Genomic DNA, 13,576 nt, shown 5'->3' with positions numbered 1-13,576 from the left:
TGGTTCTCAAGAAGCTAAGAGAGAATTAAAGTTATCTGATCTCATCTTTGGTTCTGATCTTCCAGAGGTAATCATATTTTGTGTTGAGGTTTTGCAATATAGTAACAATTCTTATTTATATGGATTGATGTCTGATTGAATCTCTTTTATTATTATTATTTCAGGTTTCTCAGAAAAGCTTTGTTACTCCAGATTTGTCAAGTGTAACAAATGAGATTAATCATGAGTGCAACATTGAAGGCTCTGTTCAGAGGTGCTTGGAGGATGATTTTAATAGCAGTGATGATATTTTTGGTTCTCATAAGAACAAGAATCAAAAAGTAAGCAAGTAGTATTAGATTTTTGAGTCATTGTTGGTGGTTTTGTACCATGGATTCCTACATTTTGATTAAATGGCAGAGTGGAATGCTCAGATTATCATTTTTGAGAAACAGGTTTTGTTGGCAGAACATGATATGAGCATTCTATGGTGTACTTGCTTCAGTTTAATGATCTTTGTTTTGTTTTATGTAATCCTTTAATTCCAAGTGTATTTTTTACTTTCAGGCTGTGCCCTTAATATTTATGTACTTAATGACATCAATCTTAAATGAAACCGAGTCACTAATAAAAAATTTAACTAATGATAGTGTTTATTCCAAAAGAACTAGAGGTTAAACAGTGAAAAAATATGTATGTGAGATAAAACTATTAAATTTGTAGTGAAAGTATCCGTTTCAATCACCAACCTCTTTTTCTAATGAATTTGAAGTGTCTTCTCTCTCATGGCATGCCTATCATAACTTGGCTTATAATAAGATTCACCTTAATCCTAAAACGCAAAACCTGCAATATCAGATGCAGAATTTCAGATTTAGTTCTAGAGACAAACTTTTAAAAATGGAGTGAAACAAATCTACCAATGCTTACATCCAACTGAGGGAATCTATACCCTCATTCTATGTCTTCATTGTAAAGCTGAAGACCAACTGGTTTATAGTTAGTTATAATTTGTTTAAGGACAACACAACTAAAAGAAAAGTTGTTCGATTTTGCATTACAGATATGCAATTACCATGCAAACACAATTTGTGCATCAAATAATGGAATTCTCTTTTAAGTTCTCAACAACTTTTTGAAAAGACTATTTTGGCATGTCATATTTTACAACCTTTACAAGGCCAATATTAGTACAACGTCTAAATTGGATGTAAGCATTGAAGAAGCTAAAGACATACATAAAGTTTGGGATCAGTTAAATCCCCTTTGGAACCATTTAATTAATTTAATAAAGACATGTAATACAAAAGTGTTAGGCATAACAACATACATCTTATTCAAGTTTATGTACTTATATACTTATCAATCAAATATTAGTATTGGTTCTTCAATTGGATGTAAGCATTGAAAAATACAAAGACATGTGAAAACAAGTTCAGTGAAATCCCATTTGGAACATTTAAGAACTGAAAGACATGTAATACAAAATTGTAAGAATTGAAAGTTTAAATCTCAGTAAGAGTTATAACACTTATCTGCTTATTTCCACAAGTTGTAGGCATTCTGCTTATAGAGCTCCAGCTCCAATATGAAGATTTCTTAGTTTGGTTTACTAATATTATAGTATGTTATTCAATAACTTACTTTAGATTAGTGCCACAATAGTAGATTTATAACCATTTATATAAGGATATATAGAATAACTTACTACAAAAACTGTAAGATCTTTTTTTGGGGTTGCTTGAAAATTGGTGATAAATGGTTTTTTGTTACAAACCCAACAGTAATACCTAATTTCCATTTTAAAGCCCATTTTGCAAGATTTAGGGTTCTGGAAGCCAAGGATGAACTGAAAGGTCATCTTGGTTTATGTGGTGTTATAAACATATAAAATATCAGCACATCAAGTATCCATTATCCCTCACTATTTTCTTATATTTTGTTTCTGTTGAGCTTCATATTATTCTAGAATCTGTTCTGGATTCAATTATTAGCTCTGAATCAATGAAGTAATTAAAAAAAATCCGTAGTACTAAAGAGTTTGGCATCTCAGAACTTCACCCATTCAATTTCAGGTACTTATTTAGCAATAATTAAAGTTCTCTATTTGGACTATAATTTGACACAGATATGACTTTTTACAATCTGTGAAGCCTGTTGTGATATATATGTAAACATGCTTTGAAAAAACAAGTGATTTGTGTCTGTTGAAGTTGGTATTCGTTTTTTAGCCAGGTGTTTAAAGCCAAGTATGAATGCTCTCGATTTTTTTTCTCAGATCTGTGTAGGTTTTACCAATATGTGACTATCATCTACAAAAAAATAATTCTTCTATGGTTGGGAAAAGGAATTTTGTTACCTTTTGCAGTTTATGCCCGAGGTTAGGTCACGAATCCATTTGACAATCCACTGCTTTCATCGGCGCCCTTTCAACAGATCTGCGAGTGTAGAAAAACATGTTTGTGTGTTCTATGAGAACAGATTGGAAATCTAAATCAATTACGAATCCTTTAAAATTCATGAAACAAGACCAAAATTTTTACCTTTAATTCATTCAGAATCCAAGTTGAAAGGCGAGAGAAACTGTTGGATTTGTAGGCTGAAATCCGTTAGGGTTTTCGAGAGTTGTATTTTGCCGAATGGAGGATGATGTAGTCGGCGGAGGAGGGAGTCATTCGTGGCGGTGATGGAGGTAGTCGTTGGTTTCGGTGGTGGTGGGTGTAATCGGCGGAAAAATCGCGCCGCTAGGGTTGAGGGAGATGTAATCTCGATGAGAGAAAATGGATGAGGAAGGTTAATTATTTTTTGGCTGATTAAAAAATCGAATTGAGTAAAATAAGATTAGTTAATTACCTAATTCACTAATCTTATATTATTAAGTTGTTAAAAACCTAAGATAAGATTAGTTAATTTATTTCTCACAATATTTTAGATTGATGATATTGGCTTAAATATATGGCAAAGTCTGGGCCTGCAATTTCTTATTTGGGCTAAATTTACCATTTTCATATAGGCAATTCTTTTAATCTATTTGGACTGATATCTTATGGATGTAGAACCATATTTTGGGCCTGTTTTTATATAATGTATTTATATTAGATAATAATAACTTGAGAAAAATAAAATTATTTTTTTAATTCTTATATTCATTTTAATGAAATTGTTGTATGGTAAATTTAGTTATGTCCTGAATCACATTTTTTTTTGTTTGATCTTACTATTTTTTTATCAAATATTGGTATATTCGTTCAAAGGTCAATAGCTATGAGTTATGTTGTTTTCTAATTTTCCTCTTTAATTGGTAATCAAATAACAGGTTCTTTAATGCAGTATCCTATTCTAACTAACTCATACTCTTCGATCATTAGTCATACATCTCTTATTTGTCATTTATTTTACTCCACTTAATCATAAATTAAAATTGTATAAAACTGATTGCCGAATATCAAATATTTCATTTACAGTTGATGAATAAATTCTTCATTTAGTATAAATGTTTTATTTATAATCACATTTATATTTTTGTAAATCTTTATATTTTAATTCTTAGTTTCTATATTTCATTAAAATTTATATTCATTATTTAAAAATTATATGCCTCGTGCATAGCACGGGTGTAAACACTAGTTATTTAGATAGTACTCCCTCCGTTCCAAGGAAGATGATCCATTCCTTGGGCGGCACGGGAATTTATGCAATTTTATTTTGTGTGTGAAGTGAAGAGAGTAAAGTAAGAGAGAGAGATAGTAAAGTAGAGATAAAAGTGTTTCCATATATAGTAATGAGTTATCTTTGTTGGGACAAACCAAAAAGGAAAGTGAGTCATCTTTAATGGGACGAAAGGAGTATAACAGATTACAGAGTCAATATTTCAAAAGTCAGCACCGCAATTGAGAAAGATCGCTCTGTAATCGCATCAGCATATATCCACGTAGATATCGTTAGGTTACTAATTCATAATTTTTAATTTTAAATACTCTCCCTGTCCACCATTTAAAGAACCATTTTTGACTTGGAACGAGTTTTAAGAAATTGTTTGACTTGGTGAAGAAAAGTAAAGGGAGAAAGTGAGTGGAATGTGGGACCCATTTAAAGTATTAGTTTTATATTGGATTGTGAGTGTAAAAAGTTGGTGGGATGTGAGATCCACGTACTAAAAGTAGAATAAAGTAAATGGTTCTATAAACTGTGGACAAACCAAAATGGCAAAAAAGTTCTTTGAATCGTGGACGAAGGGAGTAATTATGAGTAAGTTGTGAAATTATTACTCCCTCATTTTTTTAAAAATAGCAACTATTTTCAATTTTGGCGTGTTCCTTAAAAATAGAAACTTTAGAATCTTTCTATTTTAGAACATGGACCCCACAATCCACTAATTCTACTTTCACTACATTTTCTCTTTCTCTCTCTTACTTTACTCATTTTTCATTTCCTTTCTCTTATTTTATCAATTTTTCTCGCTTACTTTACCAATTGTACAATAATCCCGTGCCGTTTCAAATGTTTTTATTTTTTAAATACGGAGGGAGTATTAAAGAAGCTGATTATGACTTATTATTCAATTTTATAAATAAAATATACTAATAGTAGTATATATTTAATCATGAGATATAATGAGTCATAGTATTATTAGTTTTCGATTACATTTATGCATTTTTCCTTTTTCTTGTATTCACTTCGTCTTAAGAAATATAACACGAGATTTTATGTGTTAAGTGAAGAAAACAAAATAAGTTCCTCCCACCTAATGGGCCGCTGAGGTACCGTGTTTGAACCCCTCCATAGCGATGTCGGGCCGGGTTATGGGGGCGCCTGGGGTGAGCGAATCACCTTTTGTCCCTAAGAAAACAAAATAAGAAAAAAAAATATAAAGTAAATAAAGGTGTTTATACATGTAGTAACAAGTACAAATAAAAAGGGACCGATTGGTCATTTACAGTGTGGTGATATTTTTTTTAAGAGTCAAAAGTGTATAAAGCCCCTTTTCTTGGTGTTTTTAATTTTAACTGAAGGCATTGTATTTACGCGTTTTCAGGAATCAATGTTGAGAACGCATTCGCATTCAAGTACTCCTTTCGATTTTGATTCAAGTAGTCATTCAACTTTGTACCGTATTTGTATCTGTGTGCTCGACTGAGTCAACCAGGTTAGGTGGTTAAACAATTTTCAAGAAACTCGCTGTATTGCCATTTTGGAGCTGGCTTGATTATTTCATTGTAATTCTACTCGAATTGGGGTTTCTGATGAAATGAAAGAGCTGTGGAGCTCTCAAAATCGGTTCTTGGCGGCATTTGCTTTATGCACCCTTTGTCTGCTCAACTTGGGTTTTTGCTGGTCTCTCAATGATGAAGGTATGATTTTTATGTGAGTTTTGTGCCTAATTGCGATGTGAAATGAAGTGGAGAACCTTTTTGCTTGAACAGGCGTGGCTTTGCTGAAATTTAAACAAGAAATTGTGAGTGATCCACATGGAGCTTTGTCAAATTGGATCGATGAAATTGGAGTGGAGAATCCATGTTCTTGGTCTGGTGTTGGCTGCTCAAAAGGATATGTTGTTGATTTGTAAGTGATTGAAATAATGCTTTTAATTTGTTGTGGATTTTGATGTATAGAAAATCTTATATTGCAGGAACCTCAAAGATCTATGCCTCAGAGGTACTTTGTCTCCTCAAATTGGGACCCTAATTCACTTGAAATCTCTGTAAGATAATGCTAAACAATTCAAATTTAGTATTTTATTTCCTTGCCAATTTTGTAATCTGTTTGTGGTTTTATTTACTTGAAATTGTTTGTTTGAAGAATTCTGCGCAACAACTTGTTCTCGGGTGTGATCCCGGAAGAAATCACTTACATAAAAGGATTGGAGGTGTTGGATTTTGGATACAATAACTTTAGTGGACAGATTCCTTGTAGTCTAGGCAACAATTTCTCAATGACACTTCTGTAAGTTGGATTGAATGAAGCCTGCTCAATCTTTTGATGGAAAATCTTTTTCTCTGTCTGATGAATAGGCTTCTTTTGTGTTGTGATGCAGTTTGCTCGACAATAATGAGCGTATTAGTCACATATGTCCTGAGATTTATGAGCTTCAGAAGCTATCTGAAGTTCAGGTGGAGGAGGAGCTGTTGTCCAGATCCAAAGAGGCAGCTTGTGAAAGCCTATTTACGCCATGGTACATACAATCTATTCACTGCCTTTTGACTTGCTTGGATTCTTGAATAGTAATAATAAAATAGAGAGTGACAATGAATGGGAGTTTTGGTAGTGATCACAGTGGATTTAACATGTTTATGAAGTATTTTATGTGACACATGGATATAATGAACAAGTGTGTTTATAAATAATTAATACTCCTATATACGAGTTACTCCTATATAGGAGTATTACTATTAGCATGAATATGTAGTGAATACATATCTACAATAACAACTTCTGTGTTGTACATAAATATGTAAACTCATGTCTTAATTGAATCAAAGATAGGTTCTTAACATTATACTCTCTCCGTCCCTTAAAAGTATAAACATTTGGTTCAGCACGGGTTTTAATGTATAATTGGTAAAGTAAGAGACAGAGATAAAGGGTAGTGTAAGTAGTGTTAGTGGAGAGTGTGCTCCATGTCATTAGTAGTGTAGTGTAATGGTATAAGTTGTAAATAAAATGACGTGTAGGGGTAATGTGTTGTTTAACTATTTCAAAATTTGAAAGTTCATACTTTTTTGGGATGGACTAATAAGGAAATAGTTCTTACTTTGAGGGACGGAGGGAGTATGGTTTGCTTGTCCCATCCTTTAAATGCATCAGAGTCCTTATTGACATTCAATATTACTTTTCCTTTTCAATTTCATGATATGCATTACCTCCACAGGACTTCTTGGGAAAAACGAGATGCGGGAGAGCGGAAATTATTACAAGAACCACCGATAAGAAAAAAACAGCGCTTCAGGTTTCGATTTCCACCAAGAGAATTTCAACCACCCTTAATTCCAGATCCAGATTTAGCTCCGGCTCCTACTCCTCGGACTCCTACTCCTGCTCCTGCACCTGCTCCTTCTGTGCCTCAATCTCCCCTGCCTGCGCCTTCATCACCTTCCTCTCCCTCTGCCCCTTCCGCTAACAATAATTCTCGAACAATACTTCCAGAAGCAGAGAATCGAACTCGCCCAGCTGAGAGAAGCACAAAGAATCGCACACTTGTATTGGTTGCAGCCATTGGTGGCTCTCTATTACTTTTGCTTGTAGTCATTGGTGTTGCCGTCTATCAATATGGTAAAGTTGCAACTGTCAAGCCCTGGGCGACGGGATTAAGTGGACAGCTACAGAGAGCGTTTGTAACTGGTACCTCTTCTTACCTCTACACTGCAAATCATATTTAAATTTATGTGATTAATATCATTGTTCTTGCATCGTGAGCCATAACGGATCTCGACTATGATGAATTCCGTCACTAAAGTATCCATTCTTGGCGTCTCAGGTGTCCCAAAACTCAAGAGATCTGAACTTGAGGCTGCTTGTGAAGATTTTAGCAACGTGATTGGTTCAACCTCGATTTGTACCTTCTATAAGGGCACATTGTCCAGTGGAGTAGAGATAGCAGTCACATCCGTCGCCATGTCATCTGCAAAGGACTGGTCTAGTAATCTCGAGATCCAATTCAGAAAGAAGGTGCATTTTATGTGATTATGAATTTACATGAATATGTTTTGTATGTCGACATCCAGTTCTAGAACGAAGTCCTTCCGTCTTAGAGTTATAAAAATCTAGTCTTTAATAGTTTATCTTGGCGCTAACACCCTTTTCGTCTGCGTGTCAGATTGACTCGCTATCGAAAGTGAATCACAAGAATTTCCTCAGCCTACTCGGCTTTTGTGATGAGCAGGTGCCTTTCACAAGAATGATGGTTTTCGAGTATGCTCCCAACGGGACTCTGTTTGAGCACATACACAGTGAGTGCTCGTTCCTCTTGCTTTATGGTTTCTGAATTACTTTATGTTCAAGCTGACCGTCATTCTTCCACCTATGTCATAGTAAAAGAAGCGGAACACTTGGACTGGACAACGCGATTAAGAATTGCAATGGGAATCGCATACTGCCTCGAGCACATGCATCAATTGACACCCCCGTTAGCCCACAAAAGCCTGACCTCCTCGTCCATCTATCTAACCGAGGACTACGCTGCCAAAGTGTCCGACATTGTCTTCTGGGACGAGGGCGCCGCAGCAGTGAGGCAAACGGATCCGCAGAGCAACGTCTACAGCTTTGGCGTGATACTGTTTGAGATGATGACGGGTAGGCTTCCATACACTGCGGGCAGTGACTCCCTTGAAGACTGGGCGTGCGACTACCTTGGGGGAACGCAATCTCTGAGGGAAACGGTGGACCCGACCCTGGGAACGTATCAGGAGGATCAGCTCCAACAAATTGGTGAACTCATAAGGTGTTGTGCGGATGAGAGGCCGTCGATGAAAGAGGTGTGCACGAGGTTGAGAGTGATCACCGGGATAGGGCCCGATGGAGCCATCCCGAAGCTGTCGCCCCTTTGGTGGGCGGAGCTTGAGATTCTGTCGACTGAGGCCAGCTAAAGGTTGGGTTGTTTATGATGTTTATTGGCTATGGAGAAAGCTTCTTGCTGCCTCTTGGTATAAATTGAAGTATGTAGAGAGGTGTAAAATCAAAATATGGGGGTGAATATAAGTAGAGTACTATATGTGATTCTTTTATTTTTTTGGTGAAAGATGTGAAGTGAGGTTTTTTTATGTGAATGTGAAATGCAGTTCAGAAAGTGGGTGTGTCAAATAGGAACTAGTGTAACATATATTATTAATTTATTCTTATATTAATTCAAATTTTGTGTCTCGTTGTTTGTTTTTTGTTGGGTTGAAATTAGTATTGCTCTCCGCCGTTTATGGTTTGAGGTTTTTATTGTATCAAAAAAAAAATGCCAAAATTACTCCTCCACATAATAAATTTTGTCTATAAAAATAAGTTAGAAAAATAAATTATTACATATCCAAGATCAGATCCAAACAAAATATTAGTAAGCTTAATTCTGAATTTGAATATTGTGTCCAAATTTGGAGTCTATATTGGAATTTTTATTCATGGTGTATGGGTGATTAATTCCAAATTCAAAATCATTTCTCAATGGGACTCTAGATAGCCCACTATGACCCATAATCTTTTCTTCAATTTCAACATGAATATAATCAACTGCTCCACCCTAAAAATATATCAATAAACTCAGTAAATATAAATATCTTAATATATAAAATAATACTCTTTCCCGTCCCACAAAAGTATGTACTTTTAACTGGGCACGAGTTTTAAAACTCTATTAATAAAGTAAGAAAGAATTATAAAGAAAATAATAAAAATATTGCTAGTGGCGGTCTCACCTCATGTGAAGGAAAAAAAATTTTCAAAAATTAAAAAATGCATTCTCTTGTAGGACGGATTAAAAAGAAAATAATGCATACTCGTATTGGACGGAGAGAAAACTATGATGCAATTATACCTCATTAGGTCTAACTTGAATATTGTCAAAAAATTTTAAACGCCATACCACATACCGTACCGAAAATTGTGATATGACAAAATATCATACCGAATTTTCGGTATAGTTAATTTTTAATACTGTTACCTTACCGTTTTTGCGGTATACTGAAGTACGATACAGTATACCGTAATACCGTTACGCAAACAAAATCTATTTTATACACAATATTTAAATGTAGGATTTTCAGAAATTTTTTCTTTTTAATTCTATTTTATACTATACATAAATATATTAAATATAATACTCCCTTTGTCCCACTAAAATATGGACCTATGGGACGACACGAGAGTTAATGTACAATTGGTAAAATAAGAGAGATAGAAAGAAAAATAATTATAGTATTGTTAGTGGAGATTGGGGTCCACCTAGGGCAGACAATTTTTGATCCGACACGATAATCAAAACGTATCCGCATGAAAATAATGGGTTTGAGTCAAACTTTATTAGGTTCATGTCCTTATTGAGTTGACTTGTTAAGAATCCAAAAAATTTGGATTGGGTTTGGGTTGGATGCGAATAACCAATTAAGAAATAGTATTATTTTTATTCTTATTCTTATTTTTTAAAAGAAAATAATACTTTATTTGAGTTATTTAATTTCTTGTAAATCAGGTTTAAATTGTAGAAAATGAATTTTTATTATGTAAATCAAGTTTAAAAATTAGATTTAATTAGATAATAATAATTTTAATCGTGTAATATTAGTTTTAATCGTGTAATATCAAGTTTGGGTCGTTATCGTGTTGTGTCAACCAATATTATATCGTGTCGTTATCAGGTTTATGTCGGGTTCTGATCGTGTTCGGGTTTGAGGATAGTAGGTCGGGTTCGTGTTCGGAATGACAGGTTCCTTAACGGGTTCGGTTACGCCTTATTGGGTTGGGTCGTTATCAAGTTGTCTTAATAAAGACCTAATCCGCATGATTTGCCACCCCTCGGTCCATCTTAGGCCATCTCCAAGGGGAGATGTCACGACAGCACTTTGCTAATGATAGCAAAAGTGGGAAATCCGTGACTAATAAGCGGAATTAACGAAACGAGGAAAGAACTCAAGGGACTTGCCGAAAGGCCAATCAATTGATACCACAAATTAGAAGCCAAGTATTTGATTACAAGATCTCAAAATAGAATAATTCATCATATCAACTAAATCAAAGTTCGAAGGTGAGACTTGAAATTCTCACTTGACAAAAGTACAGCGGAATAGGTCCTTACTAGGGGTGAGCAAAAAAACCAGAAACCGAATATCCGAACCTAACCAAACCGAAATTTTGAAATTCGGTTCGATTTTTTCAGTTTTTCGGTTCGGTTTTAAAAATAAAAAAATTTTGGTTTTTCGGTTCGGTTCGGGCGAAGAAAAAAACCGAAAAACCAAAAAACCGAATTATATATATATTCTATTAATTTAATATATTATATTATATATAATATATATATTCTTTTAATATATTCTACTATATAATATATATTATATGTATTATTAATTTTATATTATATATAAATATTCTATTAGTATATATGAAATAAAATAAAATACACATATATAAATATATATTTATATTATATTTATTTTTTTCAGGTTTTCAGTTTTTTTTTGGGTTTTTCGGTTTTGTTCGGATTTTTCGATTTTTTAAGTTCGATTTTCGGTTTTCCGGTTTTGGTTTTTCAGTTTTTCGGGTTCGGTTCGGTTTGGATTTTGAACTAAATTCAGTTTTTTGGTTTTGGTTCGGTTTTGGCAAAAAACCGAACCGAAACTCGAATGCACACCCCTAGTCCTTACTAAACGACTTCTTGTATGAAGACACGAATCGTACAGAAATCCACTTGATTATTTAATAGCATGGACTCCGATCAATATTCCTTCCTCTTGACGTTCAACCTGCACATTTATAAATACATGCATGGCTGAGTACAGGAGTACTTAGTGGACACGTGCCGAAAACAAAACATACATATATAAGTTGTCATCCATCAATAGTATCACACGGGGTTTTTCTTAAAAAGGTCCGAGCATACTAAATTCTTTTGTGATCTTAAAAGTCCGACTGCAGTCTAAGTTCTTGGTGTATTCTGCCATGTCTGAGAATCTAGTGTACCGTGAAGGTGGCCACCTTCAACAGTACCCTCGCCGGCCAACCTCTCTAGGATGGCTCACGACTCTTGTGCACATTATTCCGAATAGGATTTGCGGTCCTATTGGGACCGAATTCGTTAAAACTTTTGGCATCTCCAAACTCTCGGCATATACGAATGATGAGTAAGAAAAGTTGTTGTCAATCGACATATATGAAAATATAAGAGCAAAGCTCGTGCTCATAGAAACTGGAAGTGAATAGCGATATGATATACCCAAGATAAGAAGTGGCACATTGATTTGTATTGCCAATTGCTCAAAGTGTCTAAAATTTGAATTTTTAACCATGATCTGGAAATGGGTCACAACTTTCATAGAAGAAGGAAAGTATTGACACCATGCTTTGCAAAACGCAGGTCGATCAACAGAGTTAAACAGACAAGAAGGCATTTCCGTTAAGGATGTTCAAAGAAAGAGATTTTCTGGAAATCCAAGTAAGTACTGTTGATTAAATTTGTCTATTTCATCCATGTGGTGGGGATATCTTGAGTCCGTCGAAGGTATTCGAAAGAAAATGAATCGATGTACGAAAATCCATGTAGGGAAAGTCATCAACTAGAGCCACTTGTTGTGTGATCTAATGTCATTAGACTAAGTTCATATCTCAGATCGAGCGTTTCTATAAGGTCTCATGAAACGTGATGGGATCAACACTTGCTTTCGGATCTTACATGAGTGGCTTGGCCACAGTGAGGATCTATCTTGTGCTATTCCCTTATAGCATCGTTCCTCGTCCCTATTTTCAACAGTTGCCCCTCTCGTGCTCTTATCCATTTGGGCATTGGCTATTCTTGTGCAAAAGTCGTGTCGCCTTAGATCCCGCTTTCGTGCTTAACTCTTATCTAGCATCGTCTTAAAATTGTTGCTCGGGAAAGCAATAGTAGGATTTATGGTTCATCCTTCGCAGTCCCAGTTCGAACTACATTCTTTAGGGAGAGTACTTATTCCCTCTCAGTTCTTTCTATTATCTTGACTAGGTAAAACATTCTCGTCACACTTTGTTTTAGTTATCTCAAAATTTCCCACTTCTTCATCTTTCAACTTGTTTGGTTGAACGTCTTGGAGTATTGATTGAGTCGATTACTTGGAATGATCTAGTGAACAAGTCTAGATCTTTACTGAAGAAAGGTGTGGATCTCAGAGCAGGAAGGAAACTGAGGCTCTGATACCACTCTGTCACGACCACACTTTGCTAATAATAGCAAAAGCGGGAAATCCGTGACTAACAAGCGGAATTAACAAAACGAGGAAAGAACTCAAGGGACTTGCCAAAAGGCCAATCAATTGATACCACAAATTAGAAGCCAAGTATTTGATTACAAGATCTCAAAATAGAATAATTCATCATATCAATTAAATCAGAGTTCGAAGGTGAGACTTGAAATTCTCATTTGACAAAAGTACATCGGAATAGGTCCTTACTAAACGACTTCGTGTATGAAGACACGAATCGTAGAGAAATCCACTTGATTATTTAATAGCATCGACTCCGATCAATATTCATTCCTCTTGACGTTCAACCTGCACATTTATAAATACATGCAGGGCTGAGTACAGGAGTACTCAGTGGACACGTGCCGAAAACAAAACATACATATATAAGTTGTCATCCATCAACAGTATCACACGGGGGTTTTTCTTAAAAAGGCCCGAGCATACTAAATTCTTTTGTGATCTTAAAAGTCCGACTGCAGTCTAAGTTCTTAGTGTATCCTGCCATGTCTGAGAATCTAGTGTACCGTGAAGGTGGCCACCTTCAACAGTACCCTCGCCGGCCAACCTCTCTAGGATGGCTCACGACTCTTGTGCACATTATTCCGAATAGGATTTGAGGTCCTATTGAGAACCGAATTCGTTAAAACTTTTGGCATCGCCAAACTCTCGACATATAGCCCTATCAGACAGGT

General features: G+C 35.2%; 1 protein-coding gene across 1 annotated transcript; it reads left to right on the top strand.

Moving 5' to 3' along the window:
* Positions 1-4,980: 4,980 nt before the first annotated feature.
* Positions 4,981-8,835, top strand: LOC121789989 (inactive receptor-like serine/threonine-protein kinase At2g40270). Its single transcript, XM_042188303.1, has 9 exons — positions 4,981-5,330; positions 5,403-5,541; positions 5,609-5,680; positions 5,779-5,922; positions 6,014-6,151; positions 6,848-7,317; positions 7,454-7,644; positions 7,793-7,925; positions 8,008-8,835. The coding sequence occupies exons 1-9, from the start codon at positions 5,228-5,230 to the stop codon at positions 8,559-8,561; spliced, it is 1,944 nt and encodes a 647-aa protein (XP_042044237.1). The 5' UTR covers positions 4,981-5,227; the 3' UTR covers positions 8,562-8,835.
* Positions 8,836-13,576: the final 4,741 nt, after the last annotated feature.

This window comes from Salvia splendens, chromosome 2 (assembly GCF_004379255.2).
Source record: "Salvia splendens isolate huo1 chromosome 2, SspV2, whole genome shotgun sequence".
Lineage (NCBI taxonomy): Eukaryota > Viridiplantae > Streptophyta > Magnoliopsida > Lamiales > Lamiaceae > Salvia > Salvia splendens.
The sequence above is the reverse complement of the archived record's forward strand: the minus strand, read 5'-3'. Positions and strand labels throughout refer to the sequence as shown.